Source organism: Saccostrea echinata, unplaced genomic scaffold, assembly GCF_033153115.1.
Source record: "Saccostrea echinata isolate AGI-Se365-2 ecotype Australia unplaced genomic scaffold, CSIRO_AGI_Sech_v1 ptg000054l, whole genome shotgun sequence".
NCBI classification, from domain to species: Eukaryota; Metazoa; Mollusca; class Bivalvia; order Ostreida; family Ostreidae; genus Saccostrea; species Saccostrea echinata.
The window spans coordinates 68657981-68682079 of NW_026889803.1; the positions used below are offsets into that span (position 1 = coordinate 68657981).

At 34.4% G+C, this 24099-nt stretch overlaps 2 protein-coding genes across 2 annotated transcripts; both read right to left on the minus strand.

The window, feature by feature from the left end:
• Positions 1 to 117: 117 nt before the first annotated feature.
• Positions 118 to 7707, minus strand: LOC133205133 (uncharacterized). Its single transcript, XM_061340875.1, has 6 exons — positions 7699 to 7707; positions 6636 to 6754; positions 3661 to 3798; positions 1732 to 1844; positions 972 to 1107; positions 118 to 433 (listed from the first exon to the last, which is right to left on the minus strand). Exons 1-6 carry the CDS (start codon positions 7705 to 7707, stop codon positions 118 to 120), a joined length of 831 nt encoding a protein of 276 aa, XP_061196859.1.
• Positions 7708 to 7832: 125 nt separating this feature from the next.
• Positions 7833 to 23957, minus strand: LOC133205473 (ribosome biogenesis protein bop1-A-like). Its single transcript, XM_061341297.1, has 20 exons — positions 23870 to 23957; positions 22787 to 22891; positions 19417 to 19683; positions 19018 to 19169; positions 18532 to 18649; positions 18058 to 18159; positions 17661 to 17771; positions 17427 to 17537; positions 17025 to 17186; positions 16769 to 16849; positions 16435 to 16504; positions 14938 to 15091; positions 14686 to 14792; positions 13866 to 13954; positions 12290 to 12400; positions 10407 to 10481; positions 9919 to 10021; positions 8775 to 8859; positions 8523 to 8630; positions 7833 to 8188 (listed from the first exon to the last, which is right to left on the minus strand). Exons 1-20 carry the CDS (start codon positions 23954 to 23956, stop codon positions 8035 to 8037), a joined length of 2352 nt encoding a protein of 783 aa, XP_061197281.1. The 5' UTR covers position 23957; the 3' UTR covers positions 7833 to 8034.
• Positions 23958 to 24099: the final 142 nt, after the last annotated feature.

Here is a 24099-nt window from a genome sequence, read left to right on the forward strand (position 1 = left end):
TAGAAGTAACATCTGTTAAGAACAAAATGGAGATTATTACATACTAAGTAAATAAACAACACTGTGATGCAATGTAAGACATAAAAAGTACTACCGGTAGTTTATATTGTCTGATGTTTAATAAGCAATAGTAAACACCATGAAAACAAGGCAGATAACTGTGGCTGTGCAGGCTCTGAAGGACTCTGTGTGACTGGGTGCGGAGGCAGTGTTCACGTTTGATCCCTTATCATCTGTATCAGATGGGAAGAGGTCTCCAATGCCACCGATGTCAGAGTCGGTAGATTTAGGAGTAGTGGTGGCAGGCAGGTAGGATGAACAAGCAGTGTGGACTCTGTTAAACATGGATAGACTGTCCATTATCTTAGGTCCCCCAGTAACGTCACAGTACTTCACCACTGACAAAATACAGCTGTAGGCTGTCACTGAGGCCCTGAAAAATAAACATAGGCTGTCACTGAGGCCCTGAACAATAAACGTAGGCTGTCACTGAGGCCCTGAAAAATAAACATAGGCTGTCACTGAGGCCTGAAAATAAATTACAGTTATAGGCTGTCGCCAAGCTCTAAATAAATAAACCTCTAGGCTGTCACTAAGGTCCAGAGAAATGAAATACAACTTTTAGGCAGTCACAGAGTCCTGAAAATAAAATACAGCTGTATGCTGTCACAGAGGTCCTAGAAATAAAATATTGGGTGTCGATGTCCTGAAAAATGAAAGGGTTGTGTTTTTATTTTATTGTATTCAGAAAATTAGCCCACCTATAAAGGTATGCTTTACATTAATGCATGCAATCATAATTCAGAACTCTTGGTGTGTATATTCATTATATAACTGGGAATTTCAGATGTAACAACGCTAATAAGATACGTACATGCATGAAAATATAGAGCCCTGCTACAGAAAGACAGCTTCGACAGCAGCTTTTACAATAAGCTCACCTACAGTAGGCCTCCTTTAGATAAGCTCACCTACAGTACGCCTCCTTTAGATCCTCCTCTGATAGAGTGGAACTCTTCAGCTTCCCGAGGTTCTCCTCCACTTTGCTCTCACAGCCATACTTACTGACCTCTGACATGGCGGTTGAAATGCATTTGGTTGTAGACACTAGATTATTAATAGAAGATGTATTATCAAATAGTAATTTAGTTGCTGAATGAAATTTGTTTCCTATTGTGACCTACAAAATCAAAAGGGAGAAACGGGGGGGGGGGGGGGGGGCATTTGAACCTGCTGCAGTTGACAAAATATTTAGAAAAAAGGCAAAGTGACACCCAACTCATGAGCTAATGACTAGGATAAATATCAATGAACATTTTACAAATGGTCTCTCGGTTTGATAAACTTCATGCAATTGGTACTGGGCTGGTACTGAGAAATCTTAATGAATGAAAATCAAGCTTCCAGTAGATATTTCAACCTACATCAAACTTGTTCTGCCCATAATAATGCTGCTCAACAGATAAGGTAGAAGATATATTAGGAGTTTTTAAGAGTGAGAGGTCTTAAATGTTGAATCCCTATAACAGTCCTCATTCTGTAGCAGTTTGAAAGTTTGGGGTAAGGTCTGATACTTTTAGGTCCTATAACAGTCCTCATTCTGTACCAGGGAGTTGTAGATCTGAAATGTTGAGGCCCTATAACAGTCCTCATGCTAAACTATAAGGTATTTTTTTATGAGTGCGAGATCTGAAATGCTGGGCCCTATAATTAACAGCCTCCATCCTGTACCTTGCTGGGCTACACATGGCTTTGGGTACACCACGTTGTTGAAGTTGACTACATGACTTGCAGGCCCTGTACTAAGGTTGGCTGACAAGCAACTCCCATATTGTCCACTGTACCTATAAATGGGTGATAAAATGAGAATACATGCTACATTTCTGGTTTCTATTCAAATACTTTAAGTTATAAAACAACAAATTGTAAAAGAACGTATGAAGTCTACATCTAAAGAGTTTTTACTTGGGTATGTTTGTTGCACTTAGATACCATTGCAATGCTCACAGAGCTTTCACTTTCTTAAAAAAAATACCCCACTGAGATAATATTATCATTGAGATACCAGTTTCTTGCTAATTAACACAATATAGTGTCTCACAATTGAGATACAATGTTACAATGATAATCAAGTTTCTGCCACTATTGAAATAAATCACATCGACTGAGATACATATGACTGAGATGATACTCTGTTACTTTAATAATTCTGGCTGAGATATCATGACTGAGATAACTCTAGCTAAAATACAATTGACTGAGATAACACTGAGATTACACTGGCTGAGATCATTGACTGAGATATAACCTTTAACTGGGATACCGGTATTTTCTTACTGAGATATAACCTTTAACTGTGATACCGGTATTTTCTTACTGAGATATAACCTGTAACTGTGATACCGGTATTTTCTTACTGAGATACAACCTGTAACTGTGATACCGGTATTTTCTTACTGAGATATAACCTTTAACTATGATACCGGTATTTTCTTACTGAGATATAACCTTTAACTGGGATACCGGTATTTTCTTACTGAGATACAACCTGTAACTGTGATACCGGTATTTTCTTACTGAGATATAACCTTTAACTGGGATACCGGTATTTTCTTACTGAGATATAACCTTTAACTGTGATACCGGTATTTTCTTACTGAGATATAACCTGTAACTGTGATACCGGTATTTTCTTACTGAGATACAACCTGTAACTGTGATACCGGTATTTTCTCACTGAGATATAACCTTTAACTGGGATACCGGTATTTTCTTACTGAGATATAACCTGTAACTGTGATACCGGTATTTTCTTACTGAGATATAACCTGTAACTGTGATACCGGTATTTTCTTACTGAGATATAACCTTTAACTGTGATACCGGTATTTTCTTACTGAGATATAACCTTTAACTGTGATACCGGTATTTTCTTACTGTGATATAACCTGTAACTGTGATACCGGTATTTTCTTACTGAGATATAACCTGTAACTGGGATACCGGTATTTTCTTACTGAGATATAACCTGTAACTGGGATACCGGTATTTTCTTACTGAGATATAACCTGTAACTGTGATACCGGTATTTTCTTACTGAGATACAACCTGTAACTGTGATACCGGTATTTTCTTACTGAGATATAACCTTTAACTATGATACCGGTATTTTCTTACTGAGATATAACCTTTAACTGGGATACCGGTATTTTCTTACTGAGATATAACCTTTAACTGTGATACCGGTATTTTCTTACTGAGATATAACCTTTAACTGTGATACCGGTATTTTCTTACTGAGATATAACCTGTAACTGTGATACCGGTATTTTCTTACTGAGATATAACCTTTAACTGTGATACCGGTATTTTCTTACTGAGATATAACCTGTAACTGTGATACCGGTATTTTCTTACTGAGATACAACCTGTAACTGTGATACCGGTATTTTCTTACTGAGATATAACCTGTAACTGTGATACCGGTATTTTCTTACTGAGATATAACCTTTAACTGTGATACCGGTATTTTCTTACTGAGATATAACCTGTAACTGTGATACCGGTATTACACTATTTTCCAGTGATGCATTTTTAATGAGATATTAGTATTTTACTGAGATACATCACTGAGTTATGACTTTATACTGAGGGTTTTACCAACAGTTGTTGATACTAGAAGCCTCGCTGATGTCCTTTAGGAGTTCTGTAACAGCCTCTGTCAGCTTACTGGACATGCAATTCCACACCGTCTTTCCGACTTGGGTCAAAACGCCACTGTTTGAATCAGTCTCTCTTCTGTGCCAGAAAACATGCAATATAAATGTTACATACTTGATGAAAAGCAAGAGAGTCAAAGTGAATCGTGATGAAATTCCTGAAAAATGCTTGAGATTTGATTTTATTTTTCTATTAATGATTAACTAAAATGATGGACTTTGTAGAAGTAAAATGGGCAAATACACATTACTGTGTGAATCCAGAGACATTTTTTTGCAAGTATTTATTTTCAATTACTTGACTGCTGATTTTATAAACTTGAGGATTAGGCTACCTTAAAAATAGTTTTAAAAATCCTGCATTGAAATTAAATTGACAGGAAAAGAAGCAGTTCGCAAGAAATCATGGTAATTAATGGGAATTTCAAATGCTATGAAAAATCAAAAGGGGCCGGTTTGTGTGTGTACATCTTTTGTTTCGGTTCTGTGTCTTTTGTTTGTTTTGCTCTTTTGTATATTTATTAATAAAGCAATAATTTTTTTTTTTAGGGAGAATAAGGTCTCGTTCTTTCTTTCGTATCAATACTTACTTAAACAATGAACTTGAAGAAATTTCCCCTAGGCAGACGCACACTGAAAAATAAAATGTTAACACAAAAATAAATTATTTATAAAAATTTCACATTCTATCTTAGCCAGTAAAAGTCTTAATTCTTTATCTGCTTGTTGCACATGCTGAAATTGGAATTATGGAGGCGTCTAATTTTAGCTATACGAGTACTGGTCAGAGACCAAAAGAACTTATGCAATAGTAAGGTCTCCATCCGTCTGTTTTTCTGGCTGTAAATAAATTTTCAAAACCCCATTAATTCCTCTTACGGCCAATATAACTTGGGGAACAGGTAGACTAAAACTAGGGTACATAACTCTGTATATCAATTTTTTATTTCGATCAACGGTCAGAACCACTGGTCCAATATCAGTCAAACATCACATAAAGTCTTTTGGTGAAGGGCATTCAAGTTAATTTAAATAAAGGGCAACGTCCTAAGTGTTTATTTTTTTTGTTCAAGAATCACTTGGCCAGAAATTATGAAAAGCTTGTGTGTCAACTTTCTGATATCTAAAATTCAAGCTTGTTAGGGGTCAAGATGAGGGATCAACGTTTTATAGATGTGAACATACAGGAAAAAATCTTTAGAAATCTTCTCAAGAACAACAATACCATGGTTAGTCGTATTAATTAATATGTAAGCATCCTAAGATAGTGCATTTTCAATACTTTTTTAAATCAGACCCGGGGAAGGGTGGGGTCACAAAAGGGTTTCAAACTTTTATATAAGAATATATATATATATATATATATATATATATATATATATATATATATATATATATATATATATATATATATATATATATATATATATATATATATATATATATATATATATATATATATATATAAACAACAACATATCTTTGATTTACGTAATCTAATGTTTAAAAAAGTCATAAATACAGGATTTACTACAACCCAGTGAAATTATATGTAAACACACAGGCTTATGTTTTTGATTAATGAGGTTTTTTTTTTCATGATTTCATGTCTCTTGCTTAAGAAAAATGTTGATCTTTGTTCCTGATTCTAGAATTTTAAGGATAAATAGCGCAAACGCAAACAAAAAATTGATACATGGATTGATATGCATGTATATTTTTGAACAGAAATGACATATATAAATTCCTCTAATGTAAAGATTTCCTTTGACGTTCAAATATGCGACTTTGTTGCACTCTTTCTATAAATCTATATAAATTTTATCACGTAATTATAAAATCTGAAAATGTTTTCAAATTTGACAAACATTAATCAAGGTATGTACATAAATATATGAATATAAATATAAATATATTGGATATACCGCTGATTTATGAAAAAAAAGAGGCACTGATCTAGGAATTTTTAGAAAAATATTTTTGACTAAAATTTAAAAAAAGAACAAACAAACAAACCAAACCAACACTACCCCCCTCCCGAGAAAAGAGAATCATAATAAATCCACCTAACCTGTGAGACCTATTTCGCACGCGCATGTGTGTGTGTTGGGGGGGGGGGGCTACGTCAATTTTCGTCGGGTAAAGGACTCTCCATCTTTCCTGGAGAAGAGGAGAGTTCCAACGTCCTTTTTTCGTTACTTTTACATAGAAATTTTTAACTCGGAAAATCACGAGGACGGGGAGGGGTTTCCGCACCCATTAAAGATCTATGCAACTTATCCTGACCTTAGAGGTCAATACTGAGAAACTTTGAATAAAAATTTAAAATTCATAAATTTATTTGATTTATTCACTTACTTATTTTCTTTATTTACATACATTTAGTCGCTAGAAAAAAGTTTATAGTATCTGGGCTTAACATTTGTCTAGAATATCATTCAAGATTCTGACATTCATGTATAATTGTTCAGTGGGCCAAGCACCAGAATATTTAATTGAACTATTGTCAAAACAAACTTCAAATCAAAATTGCGCTCTTCCCGAAATTCCGAAAGCTGTTACATAGTCCCATTTAATAAAAGAAAAACTTTCAGCGACAGGAGTTTTAGTACCATCGGACCAAAATTGTGGAATGAACTGCCTTTTTATATTAAACAATCAAAATCTATTAATGATTTCAAAAACAACTTAAAAAATTACTTCTTTAGGGACTTTGATGCTTTATTTTAATGATTATTCTCCATGTATATTTGTACATAATATGTAAATTTTTTTTTTTTTTTTTTTTTTTTTTTTTTTTTACAGTTTTACTGTACAACGCCATTGAATACGTTTGTGTAAAAATAGACGTTTAATCAAATAAATCAGTTTCAGTTTCATTTGTCATCAGTAAAACAATTAAAGATAAAATCCTACCTGTTAGGAGGAGAATATTTTCTTTGGTCCCCATTACTGTACAGATCCCTGTGCATCACAGCTGTGGTTCTATAACGAGGTCTCCTGTTAGCGGGAGACGCCCACTTGCCACGCCCCTTCTAGAATTAAATCTATATAATCTATATATATATTCAGAAACTGAGATTTCTTGGTTAAGAATTTAAATCTCAGATATCAGCACCTCTGTGAAAGCTCTGTCAATCAGATCAAAGCTCACCCATCTTTTACCCCCCCCCCCCCCCCTTTCTGATCTGTGATTCTGACCACATGCTTATTCAAACAGCCAATCTCATTGAAAATGTAATTGGGACCACAAAAATGATCCTCTTTCTGCTGTAAAGTCCAAACTGCCCCCCCCCCCCCAATGGGTATCAAATATTGTTACAGAGCTTCAATAAGTCTACATACTTAGCCACCTCTGACACCTGAGAGAGATGATTTTCTGTTATTAAAGTCAGTAATTGAATATTGATAAAAATCATTGAGTAAAACTTCCTAGTTTACAGTAGTTTCTAATACGCAAGTTATTAACAAACAGTTTGGGCGTGAAACAGGATTATGCTAATTCCACCATGTACAGAGCAGCTAACAAAACAATGATCAAAAGCCCAGGATATGTGCTTTCCTCATTTCTCCATCTTCAGTGAATGATGAAACCTGAATTTATTATACACAAATAAGGTCCAAGGTAGATTTTAATAATATACACTCATAGAATTCCCTGCATTTGAAAACAGATGGCTAATTTACCTTTGCTTTGACAGAAATAAAAATGTTTTCTAGCATTTACATCTGCCATGCTATTGATAAACAAGTTCTGCAGCAAAGACCAGAATGCATTTTCAAGTAACTTAAATGGCAAAACTAAATATTTTTCAAATTCATTTTTTAAAAAATCAAAATAAATTTAAAAGATCACACTCCACAAACAGATGTCTGCAATGAGACTGTAGCTCTACAGGTTGTGGAATGTGACAACCTCTTCAATATTTGACAGGAGATTTAATCATTTGTAAAATGGTTTGCCTGCATTTAGGTTTACCATAACCATGTTATTAATTAACAATTGTTCTACTACAAAGATTATACTGTCAGTTTCATTTACAAATTACTAAAAAATAAAAGTAAGCTCAAATATTTGTAATTTTTTAAATGTTTATTTCCAACAAAATAAAAATATAGTCTCATTCCACAAAAATGAAATGCAAAAACCATGTAAGAAGTATCTGAGATATCATTCAGAAGTATCTCTATGATGTCTCTCTACAACGTTTCATTCATGATTTATCTTCATTGTGTCACACAGTCTTTTCTGGAGCACAATACTCCTATAACAGCTGAGGGACTCCCCACCAGGAATGACCCAGACTAGGGAGGGTCACGTAAACAGTCTGATGGTTGTATCTGCCCCACAGGAGAAAACCCAGGGCTGGCTGGGGTGGAACACACAGTCTAAGACTCCCAGACCCTGGGAAATGGAGTGACCCTTTAGAATCTTCACAGGCACAATCAGAGGATTCTTCAACAAGTCACTGAAAAAAAAATAATCTTAGGCTCTGTAAAGGTTATTAGTTTGATTTCCCTTAATAGTTCAAATTTGTACTTACTATAACAGATTGAATGTTAATTTCTTTCCCTCATTTCTTAAAAAAATCATACAAGTAACATTAACAATTGTTTAACTGAAAATTACTTTTCTGTTTCATACAATACATTATTAGAAACAATTAAGAGTAAATAATTTTTTCTTTTAGAATGTATGCAGTGATGAACCACAATACTTCAATGTTTATTTTATATACAGTAGTTTATACTATATTGTTTATGATTTAATTGAGTTGTTAAATCTCAGTGTCAATAACTCACTTGTACACCATTCCATGACACACAATGACCGTTCCATCGTCAGAAGCCGAGGCAAACAGTGGGTATTTCCTGTGGAAGTTAACAGCTCGGATAGCCCGCTTATGGTGCCTGAAAAATATATTGTAAATGTAATGAAATTGTGTTCATTTTTCAAGAATCTTAGATGTAAATACTAAACACATAAAAAAAATGTCATCACTAATTGCTCAATTCTGTGGTTTAAAGGATGTTAAAAAAAAAAGGAAAACTAACCTGAGTGTTTGGTAAGGTTTCATGGAAAGGTCAAGGTCAAACCATGAGAGACGACAATCATAACTTCCTACTATAACATTGTCTCCTAGCCAACAAAACAAAACAAAGTCAAAGTCAAATTATGAGAGATGAAAATGACAATATCCTACTATAACATTGACACCCAGGCAACAATAAAATATTCAAGGTCAAATCATGTATTTTTTTAATAATTTAAGCTTTACTATGCATCTTCAATAGCATTGGTTAATAGGGAGTGCAGCAAGCTCTAATGATAAAGTGTATGTGACAGTACAGCGAGCTCTAACGATAAAGTGTATGTGACAGTCCAGCGAGCTTTAACGATAAAGTGTATGTGACAGTCCAGCGAGCTCTAACGATAAAGTGTATGTGACAGTCCAGCGAGCTTTAACGATAAAGTGTATGTGACAGTCCAGCGAGCTCTAACGATAAAGTGTATGTGACAGTCCAGCGAGCTCTAACAATAAAGTGTATGTGACAGTACTGCAAGCTCTAATGATAAAGTGTATGTGACAGTACAGCGAGCTCTAATGATAAAGTGTATGTGACAGTACAGCGAGCTCTAACGATAAAGTGTATGTGACAGTACAGCGAGCTCTAATGATAAAGTGTATGTGACAAAGGAAATTAAAATCTACACATTGTTTTAAGAAATTTTTTGGAAAAAATCCTAAAACTCACATTACAAATTTTACCTCCTGAATGGTCAGTCATATGGACATTATTTATCTTACGACCTGAGTAGTCAGTCATACTGGACATTACTTATCTTACCTCCTGAGTGGACAGTCATACTGGACATTACTTATCTTGGTCAGTCATACTGGACATTACTTATCTTACCTCCTGAGTGGACAGTCATACTGGACATTACTTATCTTACCTCCTGAGTGGACAGTCATACTGGACATTACTTATCTTACCTCCTGAGTGGACAGTCATACTGGACATTACTTATCTTACCTCCTGAGTGGACAGTCATACTGGACATTACTAATCTTACCTCCTGAGTGGACAGTCATACTGGACATTACTTATCTTACCTCCTGAGTGGACAGTCATACTGGACATTACTTATCTTACCTCCTGAGTGGACAGTCATACTGGACATTACTAATCTTACCTCCTGAGTGGACAGTCATACTGGACACCCATTTACAGTTGGTCATCAGTTTCTTTGATAACTCTTGTTTCAGTAAATTATACACTCTAACATAGCGCTGTGTCTACAAAATATATTTATACATAAAACTGAAATACATGTACTACTGAGTCTACAGAATATTTTTATACACTATGCCAGAGCACTGAGATTATAAAATGTATTCAGATGCCCAGTTCACCTAATTCACCTATTACAATGTTCATGCTATACTTCTTTAAATGCTCTGGTTTTGTTCTTAAGTCACTGTGATATTCAGAGCTACATGTTGGCATATTCTTTCAATATGTCAGTTGGAGTGTTTGATATATTATCTGTCTGTGTTTTACTTCACTACTTAAAGCTACAAACAGGAAATATTCTATGTGTCTATCTTTTCATATGTCTGTCTATCTGTTTTTCTGTTTGTCTATCTGTCTGTCTGTGATACCATTACTTATTTTACTTACCGCAACAAACAGGAATGGCCTGACAGGGTGGAAAAGGACACACTGAACCAGACCTTTAGATTTTGTAAATGGATTCTGAAAGAAAAACAATTCAGTGACAAATCTGGAAAGCTAACATCATATTGTTTGAGGTCAGAATAGTAAAAAAAGGAAGATTTACATGATTTAAAAAGTGTAGTATATTTGAGATATCAATCTAAAAAGAGATATCAAGTTTATCTAAGCCTATCCATATAGAGATATTTACTTTATCTAATGTTGCCTATGTAGAGATATCTAGATTACCTGTGTCAGTCTATTCAGCAATATCTAGTTTACCAGTTATTGTATATAAAGAGATATCTAGTTTATCTGTTACTGTCTATATAAAGATATCTAGTTTACCTGTTACCTGTGTCAGTCTATATAGAGATATTTAGTTTACCTGTTATTGTCTATATAGAGATATCTAGTTTACCTGTTTCTGTCTATAGAGAGATATCTAGTTTACCTGTTACTGTCTATATAGAGATATCTAGTTTAATTGTTATAGTCGATATAGAGATATCTAGTTTACCTGTTACTGTCTATATTGAGATATCTAGTTTACCTGTGTCAGTCTATACAGAGATATCTAGTTTACCTGTTACTGTCTATATTGAGATATCTAGTTTACCTGTTATTGTCTATATAGAGATATTTAGTTTACCTGTTTTTGTCTATATAGAGATATCTAGTTTACCTGTTTTTGTCTATATAGAGATATCTAGTTTATCTGTTACCTGTGTCAGTCTATATAGAGATATCTAGTTTACCTGTTACTGTCTATATGGAGATATCTAGTTTACCTATTATTGTCTAAAGAGAGATATCTAGTTTACCTGTTACTGTCTATATTGAGATATCTAGTTTACCTGTTATTGTCTATAGAGAGATATCTAATTTACCTGTTACTGTCTATATTGAGATATCTAGTTTATCTGTGTCAATCTATATAGAGATATCTAGTTTATCTGTTACTGTCTATATAGAGATATCTAGTTTACCTGTTACAGTCTATATAGAGATATCTAGTTTACCTCTTATTGTCTATGTAGAGATATCTAGTTTACCTGTTACTGTCTATATAGAGATATCTAGTTTACCTGTTATTGTCTATATAGAGATTTCTAGTTTACCTGTTACTGTCTATATTGAGATATCTAGTTTATCTGTGTCAATCTATATAGAGATATCTAGTTTATCTGTTACTGTCTATATAGAGATATCTAGTTTACCTGTTACTGTCTATATTGAGATATCTAGTTTACCTGTTATTGTCTATATAGAGATTTCTAGTTTACCTGTTACTGTCTAAAGAGAGATATCTAGTTTACCTGTTACTGTCTATATAGAGATATCTAGTTTACCTGTTACTGTCTATATTGAGATATCTAGTTTACCTGTGTCAGTCTATACAGAGATATCTAGTTTACCTGTTACTGTCTATATTGAAGTATCTAGTTAACCTGTTACTGTCTATATAGAGATATCTAGTTTACCTGTTACTGTCTAAAGAGAGATATCTAGTTTACCTGTTACTGTCTACATAGAGATATCTAGTTTACCTGTTACTGTCTATATAAAGATATCTAGTTTACCTGTTACTGTCTATATAGAGATATCTAGTTTAATTGTTACATTCTATATAGAGATATCTAGTTTACCTGTTACTGTCTATATTGAGATATCTAGTTTAGCTGTGTTAGTCTTTACAGAGATATCTAGTTTACCTGTGTCAGTCTATATGGAGATATCTAGTTTACCTGTTTTTGTCTATATAGAGATATCTAGTTTACCTGTTATTGTCTATAGAGAGATATCTACTTTACCTGTTACTGTCTATATAGAGATATCTAGCTTACCTGTGACCGACGTCGTGAGAGCTGATGTATGAGCACTGACTGACTGTCTCCTTTTGGCATAACTGAGGCAAAGTAATCTCCTCTTCCATGCCATGTGACCTGGGATACTTCCTGTTAAAACACGATTATAATTAGGAAAAGACAAACTGTGAAACAGGTCACTTCCTATTCTTTCTTGAATTCAATAAACCTAAAACAAGAGGTCCCTAGCCCAAGGGCCTTTACGGTCACAGGAGTATATTATTTGTCAGTAAAGAATTCACAGAAATATAAAATTAGGGGTACTGAGAACACAAAATAATACCCTTACTCCCATATGATTATAATGGAAGTCCATTTCTGTCCAAGGGAAACCTCAAATATCTGTCTGTTCAGATTAAGTCTAAATAAATTTGATTCAGTGCTATAGGAGAAGTTGCAGATAAGAGATGGGTACCCCAATATTATAGAAAGAATGCCAGTGTCCAGATTATGCTATGGAAATCCTGAATTATATGTCTTAGCAAAAAGTAAAATAGGAGGTCACAATGGCACTATATAATAAAGATTCCTTAAAGATGACCCTTACTCCTCATTACCATGCACTTAGTATGTTTGCTAAATGCTCGTGAAAAGCAAAGATTTTTCAAAGAAAAAATGCATTTTCACTGTTTAATCAATATAGCTCCTCCCTAACTCCAAAACCTCTGATCCGGGGTTAACAATTTCACAATTTTGGGAGAAGCACCCTTGCTCAATATAACCATGCTCTCAGTTTGTTTGCTTAGTACCCAGGAGCAGTGAAGTTTTTCAATGAATTTATGCATTGTCACTATCACTATATGATATGAGCCCCACTCTAACTCCAGGACCTCTGACCCTGATGCCATAAATTTCACAATTTTGACAGATGGCTCAATGCTTATAACAACCTGATCATCAAACAGTTTGACTGATTGATGTCAGTAAAGAAGAATTTTTTATTGATTTGCATTAATTTTGATAATTTTTGCCCCACCCCTTAGACCCCTGGGGACAAGGGCCATGAATTTCACTTTTTGTTCCCCTTTACTATAGATGCTATATGCCAAAATTGGTTGAAATTGGTTTTTGCAGTTCCAGATTAAAAGCTAAAAATTTTAAATGTTAACATACTACATATGTGGTAGGACAAACAGATAGCAATAGGTCACCTGAGAGACTACGGTGATCTTATAAAAATTATCAGATAACACAATCTGTCTCAAGAAGAATATTCGAATCAAGATGTGATACACTGTATCTACATTATACTGTACTTGTACATAAATTGGCGTATTCAAAATTTAGCGCAATCACTGGGTATGGAGTTGCTGGCGAAATCATGAATTAGCGCTGTATATGTCCGCGCCGTATTTTGTATTTAAAAATGATTTCTTAGGGGTATTCATAAATCAGCACATTGTTGTCTGCGCAAAAGCTGCTAAAGTATGAAGCCCGCCTTTTTAAGTACATATACAGTAACATCTTGATCTTATTACCCAACATATCTTTACACCAGGGGGATTTTTTTTTCATATTGTGACACAGAAAACAGAGAAATGAAAAACAGCCTTACCTTTGCATGTTGGAGAGTAAATCTGACTCCCTTCTCATATCTCTTGTCTGAGGGGTCAATGACAGACCAATTCACATACAGTTTTTTACCTACAAGAAAAGGAAGCAATGATCCAAACCAAATTAAAAAGGGGCTTTTCTATCCCCCAAAAGGGGCCTCTCTATACCCCTAAAGGGGCTTCTCTATCCCCAGCTATCCTAACACCTGTGATAATGATAGAGTCCTTTTAAATTACATTGATGCTTTGTAATGGATATTTCTTTGTATTACTAAGTAGGTTTTTCCATCTTTGCTAGGAAAGAGACCAATTTAAATTATTGTTTTTCTACCACTTGATTTTGTTGGAAAGATTTTTTTCTTGTTCTAAACAACTCAAGAAAATATGAAGACATTTGACATTTTACTACTATGAACTATAGCCTTTTTCTAGTTACTGCTCCGTGCATGTTAAAGCTTGTTATTGGCATTCTAACAAAACTGTACACCACAGACACACGAAACCTTCACATATATCAGTCATTTGATTACATGACTTTACTATCTATTTATTGCAAAAGGATTTATCTACCCTTTTTTTAAAACCAAATATTATCTGTGACAACATTTATTCCTGATTTGTCAATTTGAAATCAGAATGATAGTCGAGTACTAACGTTGATGTCATTGACGTTCCTTATTTATATACATTCTATCTACCTTTGTGTCCTCCGAGTACATTGACGTTATTGACATCCCTTATTTATATACATTCCATCTACCTGCTGTGTCCTCCGATTAGTTGATGTCATTGACATCCCTTATTTATATACATTGTATTTACCTGTTGTGTCCTCCTCAGAAGCTGGAGGTGAGTTGATTACATTGTCCGTGTTAATGGTCACCATTTTGTCTCCCAATCCAGGATTAATTAGAAGCACACTTAGTCCCCTGTGATAAAGATTCCATTTTGTACTGGTAGGTTTGACATGAAAAAGTGTAACTAAAGGTTACTGGAGACAAAATGAATTGTAATTTTCTCTGTTTCTTTAAGTCTCTTTTTTACAAAGAAGGTCATTTTATCTATAATACTTACACAGCCACGGCAACAAGGCTGACATCAGGATTTGGGTTCCAGGCCACACATTTAACACAGCTAGAGTTTCCTATATTTTCTTTCTCCATGGAAACATACTTCATACATCGACCCGTCGACACTTCCCAGAATCTCACTGTTCCATCATCACTTCCTGTTTGGAGGAAAACGAAATGTAACAGGACAAAATGTAATCATAACAGAATGCTTTATGATGCAAGTCATGAGACCAAAATATTGTACTTCACAAGGTAATGGGGTCAAAATATTGTACAGCATAATGTATGAAGTCTGAATGTTTTACAGCACAAAGTAATGACACAAAATATTGTACAGCACAGCGTAATGATGTCAAAATGTTGTATAGCACAATATAATGAAGTCAAAATGTTTGATAGGACAATGAAATGAAGTCAGAATGTTTGACAGTACAATGTAATGAAATCAGAATGTTTGATAGGACAATGAAATGAAGTCAGAATGTTTGATAGTACAATGTAATGAAATCAGAATTTTTGATAGGACAATGAAATGAAGTCAGAATGTTTGATAGGACAATGAAATGAAGTCCGAATGTTTGACAGTACAATGTAATGAAATCAGAATGTTTGACAGGACAATGAAATGAAGTCAGAATGTTTGATAGTACTATGTAATGAAATCAGAATTTTTGATAGGACAATGAAATGAAGTCAGAATGTTTGATAGGACAATGAAATGAAGTCAGAATGTTTGTTAGTACAATGTAATGAAATCAGAATGTTTGATAGGACAATGAAATGAAGTCAGAATGTTTGATAGGACAATGTAATGAAGTCAGAATGTTTTACATCACAATGTAATGAAATCAGAATGTTTTACAACACAATGTAATGAGACCAAATATTGTACAGCATTGTACTGCACAATGTTGTGTTTTCAAAATGTTATACAGCTCAATGTACTGATGTCAAAATGTAGAAGCACAATACACTGACATAAAAATATATAATTTTGCAGAGGACTATGCATTGTTGTCAAAGCGTTGAACTGCACAAATGGTGAAAAAAGAGTGAAGCACTATAAATGCTGACAAAATGTTGACATATTATACAGTACAATGTAATGATGTCAAAATGATATCAAAATGTTTTGTAGTACAATGTAATAATGTCAAGATACTATAATAAAGACTAATAATGTATTGTCTGACAAATAGTAATGATATTTGGAGTGTCTAAAAAAATTTTTTTAAAAATACCAGAGTTAGACAAACAAATGAATGATATCAGACTACTGTAACACACAGGGACCAATAACATCAAAAAAGTGTATAATATATAACATAATGATATCAGAATATCTCTGGATTAATGATACCATAATTTTTTTGAACAATGTAATCCTTGCAACACATAATTTGATACTCCACAATCAAAATGTCTACAATTTATCATGATGGTTGGGAAAAAACCCAAATAACAAGGCAACCTAGCAGTGTGAGTGTGATGACATTACCTGACACTAGCCACTGTCCAGTTGGGTCCACAGAAATTGTCCGTACAATGTCATCGTGACCTCTAAATACCTATAAATGGATAAAAGTGTATTTAGTGAGAATAGTCACTGCAACTTCAAAACACCAGTGTAAACTGACTGCCAGTCCCTCTGGTGCTATATCTTAAAATGACAATGATAAAACATGACAAATAAACTTGGACACGTACACTGATGTAAGTACTGACAATGATTTACACATTATATAATGCTAGACATATGTCAACAAAAACAGCCTAGATACCAGAATTAGTCACTAACAGTTACTAGATACTAGGGAATATGAGATACTTACAATTACTTGGGAAGTGGGAAATGGCTGAAGATCTCTTGGTTTTGGTAATTTAGGAATCAAATCTTCAGGATTAATGTTCATCTAAATATATTGAATTATCCTGTTATTACATTTAGAAATATAAAATATCTTTTTAGATTAAAAAGGAAAATAAATACACATTAAAATCTTACACATTAATAAGAAAGCATTTTTACAGAAAGTGATATGAATAACACACTTTGCAAGTAATACATAAAATTATAATTTTAGGTACCTTAACTTTTGGTTTGCGGGGACACAGGTACAAATCAAGGCATCTTTCAAATCTCTCATTAATGAAGCGTTTGTATGCAGGTACGAGTCGTAAGCTATTGTACTTCTGTGGTAAAAAGTTCATTCTTCTCTCCTCTGGCTCCATGTTTGACCACTTCTCCTCCTACAAAGAGACAGACAGTCAAAGAAACAGAGGTTAAACAGATAAACAGTCAAACAGACAGACAGAGTCAAACAGAGAGACAGTCAAAAGGACAAACAGTAAAACAGACAAACAGCCTTACAAATAGTCAGACCGTTAAACACAAAGAGAATCAAACAGACAGACAAACAGGGTGACTATATCATTATCCACTGTCTCACCCAGGAGCCATGATACATTAGTTTATTTTTTTGTCCTTACCTCCTCCTTGCTCAGTAAGTACTCTGGTGGGGGGTTGTAAGACTCTGCGTGACCAGGGAGGGGGACTTTGGGGGCTGGTAAATGAGCCCTGTATCTTCTGGTTATTTCAGGCTAAGAATAAACCCCAAATAAATCGTGTCATGTCACATATCAATCAGATAAATATTAGTGCTTTGTCAGATTTGAGAGTTTACATTGTACTCCTTAATCAACGCTAAGATTTAATTGTAAAACCTCTTCGTCATCCTTCCAGAGCATATAAAAATTCTGTTCCTCTTCTTCCTCTGTCTTGGGTTTTGTTAGTTTCATCCAACCCATTTTAAGAGCATGCACCATTTGTCCTACCTGATAAAGAGACCATAATTCTGATTGAATTCTGTATCACAGACACGCTGTCTAACAGATTCCCAGCTAAGTATAGAGGTTCCAATTACAGAAGTTATTGTAAATAAATTAAATAATTGTTTATGGCCATAGCATTGAATTTCTTTTTGTTTATTCATGTCATCGCCTTCAACAACTCTGAAGCATCATTAAATTTCTCAAATCTTAGTGTGATCAAAATAAAGAGGAATTTACATCCCATCGATCGTATTTTGCACTTTATTTACATCTTGACGGTTGTTTATACCTTGAGTTTTTCCCACTTAGAGGGAATAAAACTTCTCTTGTGTTGTGGATGGTTTGTAACTGGGTGAATCATTGTCTCATGTGTGAAAAAATCTATCCAGGGCTGAAAAAAATAACACAAATACAAAAAAATCAATCCAGGGCTGAAAAAGAAATAACAGAGTTACAGCAACCTTTAAAGCTTACTGCTTTGACACTGACATGAACTTTACAGGATTTACAGCAGCTCCTAAAATTTACAGCATTTTTACAGTGTCTCTAAATGTTTACATCCTTTCCAATGACTAAACATAGAGTTTTTACAGCAATTCAAAACAGTTCTACTTCAATTTTGTCTGTAAAATTCATTTAGCATAATTAAATTTTTCTAAGTCATGGCTAAATGTTTAAAAAAAACCCTCAAAAATAATGTACAAAAATTAATTTCTTAAGTTCTATCACACAGACAGGATATACAGACAACTGATTTGTTTACCTCGTAATTCTCTGCTGTCGAGTCTGGATGTTTACTGCCCTGTAGATTTTGTATCAGATTCAGGTCCTCTTTTCCGAGAACAACATTTTGTCCCGTCATTTTGTTTGTTACTGTTCGCCTGAAAATAAAAGGAGCAAGGCAATAAACTATACATATTCTGATATTTCAGATGTAACAATATAATTGTGAATTCTGGAAACTTATCACATAAATTTTTTTTCAAATGGAAAGGTAAACAAGGAATAATAAACTACCTTCACAGATACGAAAAGGTTGTTATCTACCATACATGTATATTGAACTTTGGAGAAAAGATACAAAATGATTCAATTATAATTTTAGGTTTGTGACACCACAATACAAAATCTGTATAGATGAGAAAGTATTGAGACTATAAATACATGTAAGTAGTCTGTCTACAACTTTTCCATTAGTAATATTAATAATAATTTAAATCACATACATGTATGTCTTTTGATTTCATACCAGTAGTTTGGGTTGTCCATTTTATTGAGGAATTCATCTAATTGATCCCCCTTTTTTGGTTTCAGGAGACGATTTCCCTCTATGTCATATCCAATGTGTGGATACTCTCTGTACCACTCCAGAGGAATATTCCCCACTGTATTCCTAATATCCTAAATTAATCCACAAAACAAAATATAATACCTTAATCAGCCTAGCGAAATTATATGAGGCTCCGTCAATCATAATTATGCAAGCGTTGTTTTCAACATACAAATTCACACACAAAAATGATCAAAATCACTTAAAAATAAAATGAGAATTATTAAAGATTCTGAACAGACCATCCATAACTTTATCCTTTAATCAAGAAAGATTGCTCAGTTTGATTTCTTTTAATAATTAACATTTAAAACAAACCTCTTCATCAGAAGAATCGTAATCATATTCGTCTGGTCTGTCTGCCATTTTGACAGGCTGTTGTTTGAGTTGACGACGATTTGAGGATTTGACATTCCCTGTATATTTTTGGTCACCAGATTCATCATCACTGGCTGTAGACAACTCCTTCATTTGTTCTGAACTTAATTCAATTCCCTTTTCAAAGTCATCGTCTGAATTCCCATTGTCATCGTCTGAGTCATCTTCATCATCATCAACACCTTCAACATCAGACTGGTCTGAACCCTGTAAAAAGATCTTTTCAATGTAAGTACATGAAAAGGCAAGTTTATGCTGTAGTTTTCAACAAACAGACTGTCCTGTTTCTAAATAGTTAAATCACTATGGATATGGAACGTACAGTACAACTCTGTAAATATATCTTGTGTAGTACAATCAACATAGGGACAGTAGAAGAATACTACAAAGATCTAAAACTTAACTGTTCTTAATACAAGTTAAAAACTAGATGCATAATATAAAGATCATTACCCAGTGAATCAGTTATTCAATACTTTTAAATAAAAGGGTCCTTATAATGATATATTTCACTGAAGTTTCAGATCTACCCATATCTATTTTATTAAATAAATAGAGGATATTCAATGTTTTGTAGATGAATATGGAATTTACTTCACGAGTGGGACAGGATTTTTTGATATTTTCACGAGTGCGAAGCAGAAGTGAAAATATCAAAAAATCCTGTCTCACGAGTGAAATAAATTCCATATTCATCTACAAAACATTGAATTTTCTGTTTATTACATTTTCTTTGATTTTCCCTTTGCCTCTGTCTTTTCTTAACACAGTGTCATAGGACTGACGTCATAGTTGAGCGGTTGAGCCATCATGGCTTAGAAGTTGTGTGTCAGATTGAAAACATTACATAGCATGGATTTTAGCAACATATTTAGGGAGAAATTTGCAGTTTTAGCTCTATCAAGATGCTTAGTTACTATCTCTATCTTATGACAGGCCAGAAATTATTTTTTTACTTACTTTGATATCCTTAATTCACACTGTGAGAGAATATCATTTTTGGTATCCTTTCACACTGTGAGAGAATATCACTTTTATTCAATGAATAAATCACAGTATTTCACTGTTGAAAATGTAATAAATTATCTAAATTGGGAGTATCAGTTACATTATTATGTTCATTTAAATTGGTGTATAACAATAAATGCCATTTTGCTGGGTTATACAGTTTAGAACAGGTAATGCCTAAAAGAATTTAGGCAGAGTGTCCTCAGTGAAAAGGGGGAGGGGTGTTACTGTCCACGATAAAGATTTTAACATCCTTGAGATTGAATGATGTGGCCTCTTAAGTTTTTTTGTTACTTAGCCTGAACTCATTATGCTGAGTGCCTCTACTTATCTGTTTTTCCTCACTTGAGTCTGGCTCTTCTTCCAGTCCAGAGTAAACACTAACTCACCTGTTCTCACTCACACGAGTCTGGTTCTTCTTCCAGTCCAAAGTAAACACTCACTCACCTGTTCTTTCTCACTCGAGCCTGGATCTTCTTCCAGTCCAGAGTAAACACTAACTCACCTGTACTTTCTCACTCGAGCCTGGATCTTCTTCCAGTCCAGAGTAAACACTAACTCACCTGTACTTTCTCACTCGAGCCTGGATCTTCTTCCAGTCCAGAGTAAACACTCACTCACCTGTTCTCACTCACTTGAGTCTGGTTCTTCTTCCAGTCCAGAGTAAACACTAACTCACCTGTTCTCACTCACTTGAGTCTGGTTCTTCTTCCAGTCCAGAGTAAACACTAATTACCTGTTCTTTCTCACTCGAGCCTGGATCTTCTTCCAGTCTAGAGTAAACACTAACTCACCTGTACTTTCTCACTCGAGCCTGGATCTTCTTCCAGTCCAGAGTAAACACTCACTTACCTGTACTTTCTCACTCGAGCCTGGATCTTCTTCCAGTCCAGAGTAAACACTCACTCACCTGTTCTCACTCACACGAGTCTGGTTCTTCTTCCAGTCCAGAGTAAACACTCACTCACCTGTTCTAACTCACTCGAGCCTGGATCTTCTTCCAGTCCAGAGTAAACACTCACTCATCTGTTCTTCCTCACTTGAGTCTGGTTCTTCTTCCAGTCCAGAGTAAACACTCACTCATCTGTTCTTCCTCACTTGAGTCTGGTTTTTCTTCCAGTCCAGAGTAAACACTCACTCACCTGTTCTAACTTACTCGAGTCTGGTTCTTCTTCCAGTCCAGAGTAAACACTCACTCACCTGTTCTAACTCACTCGAGCCTGGATCTTCTTCCAGTCCAGAGTAAACACTAACTCACCTGTTCTAACTCACTCAAGTCTGGTTCTTCTTCCAGTCCAGAGTAAACACTCACTCACCTGTTCTTTCTCACTCGAGCCTGGATCTTCTTCCAGTCCAGAGTAAACACTCACTCAACTGTTCTTTCTCACTTGAGTCTGGATCTTCTTCCAGTCTAGCTGCAATAATGTAGCCCTCTCCCTTTTTTTTTTTTTTTTTTTTTTTTTTGGGAGAGGGCTACAACTCCTAAGGATCTCCGTAATGGTGCAAGTGCGGGAGTGATTCACTCCCGCACGAATTTCGGCTTAAATTATCAGTAAATGGCTATTTAATTGACATTTCTTACCTGAACTCCAAAAATGTAGTTATGCAAAACATAAATCAATCCAAACATACACAGAACAATCCATATATCGGTTATTTTTCGTGTATGTCAACATCACAACTTGAATTTATCCGCCATGTTTACTGACCTTGATCGATTTTATTTTGGGACAGCCAATGAGACTAGGGATCTCTAGGGAGCGGATCTCTGTATGAATTACCTTATTTTAGGCATAAATATCGCTGTTTACGAAAAAATGTCACATGGAATAGTTTTATTTATAAATATTTAATGATGCCATACAGCATAATCATTTAGTAACCCTGAAAATCTACTTTACAAAGTAATTTATAATTTTCAAGCGCAAGTCTCAGTGCATCACGCGAGAACTGTCATGGCTTCTGATGAGAGCGACTGGTAAACAAGCAGATTTATTTTATCTGGTTTTCGCGTTTAACGGGCTATGTTGTTGACAGTGAATAAAAATTTCGCCTTTTTAGAAGTAAGTTGAATGTAAAAACAATTTATTTTGCCTGCAGTCGCCCGTATTTAAAAAATATATTTGCACCATTACAGAGATGCTGTGGAATTGTAGCCCTCTCCAGAAAAAATCAAGATAAAAAAAAATCGGAGAGGGCTACATTATTGCAGCTACTTCCAGTCCAGAGTAAACACTCACTCACCTGTTCTACCTCACTTGAGTCTGGTTCTTCTTCCAGTCCAGAGTAAACATTCACTCACCTGTTCTTCCTCACTCGAGTCTGGCTCTTCTTCCAGTCCAGAGTAAACACTCTCCTCAGATTCTGACGAGTCACTTTCATCAGCTCCTTTGTCCACAAACCCAAACTAAATTCAAATCCAGATAAATACAAAGCACATTTCCTAAGATTGAGATTTTTTTCCTTTAGTGTTTTAAGTAAATTTTACCTTTTCAAAACATTAACATCAACACACACAAAAAGAAAAAGATTTTCAATTGCAAAATTAAACAAAAGTCTGAACCTTAAATAAGGCAGAAAACATGTACAAGTAGTCTAAATAAAAGTAAGTAGATAGACTGTTCCATCTACAGGTCCAGCACAATACCCCGATAAAGGTATATAGCTTGATAAAGCTATATATCTTTATCAAGGTATTACAAATACCTTGATCAAGGTATTTTATGTAATGAAAATACAAAAAAAATTCTTAAAAAATAAAATTTAAAAGTCGAATTATAAGTTGTGGTCAGTGTGTTCACTCGTGCATGAAAAGTACTCAGGTATCAAAAAGACAGCATAAAAGTACGTCTCCTCACATGACATGCTTTTATACTGATTTCTTTGTGTTTGAGTACTTTACATGCATGAGTGAATTTACTGACGACAACTCAGAACTCGACTTTCAGTATTTATTTTTTTAAGGATTTTTTTTGTATTTTCATTACATAAAATACCTTGATCAAGGTATTTGTAATACCTTGATAAAGCTATATAACTTTATCAAGCTATATACCTTTATCAGGGTATTGTGCTGGACCTGATCTAGATAGAATATGTTCTATCGTTAAAATGTTATACATGTATGTCCTACGAACCCGGTGAGGGCCTGTCCCGAGACACAGTTAGATTACTCCAATTATGTTCTATCGTTACGATATTGTCCAATGTACTCGATTTGTTGTGAGAGTCTGTCCACAATTAGGCTCTATTATCAGATTATGAAATTCTAGGTTCTAAGTATGCTGAGTTACGAACTGTTTAGTGTAAACAAGAACAATTTTATGAAACAATAGAATTTATGTTATTCATAAAATCTCTTTTACTACTTTAGCGATTTACCAACCTTATCAGGAGCACGCTTAGATTTAGTTTTTGATGACATTTTTATCCAACGCAAAACAACACGTGGATCTACACCGGAAATAAACATAAGAATATAATATGTAAAATTCTCTGAACGGATTTACCGTAAACGAATTTCAGAGTTTATCCTAATAAATTGCAATATCAGAAAATAAAACTTTTGATATTAAAGAAAATTATTCAAATTTTTAACCGCTTGTTTTATTATTT

Bases quoted from the DNA above. Each gene is read 5' to 3' on its own strand.
- LOC133205473 (XM_061341297.1), bottom strand. From the start codon at position 23,956: ATGTTTATTTCCGGTGTAGATCCACGTGTTGTTTTGCGTTGGATAAAA. The intron at 12,401-13,865 runs GTAAGGCTGTTT...GTGTTTTAACAG, and splicing joins TTACTCTCCAACATGCAAAG to GAAGTATCCCAGGTCACATG. The intron at 8,860-9,918 runs GTAAGATTAGTA...TTTGTTGGCTAG, and splicing joins TATGACTGTCCACTCAGGAG to GAGACAATGTTATAGTAGGA.
- LOC133205133 (XM_061340875.1), bottom strand. The intron at 1,845-3,660 runs GTAAAACCCTCA...ACCCATTTATAG, and splicing joins TCTAGTATCAACAACTGTTG to GTACAGTGGACAATATGGGA. The intron at 434-971 runs GTGAGCTTATCT...TTTATTTTTCAG, and splicing joins CTAAAGGAGGCGTACTGTAG to GGCCTCAGTGACAGCCTACA.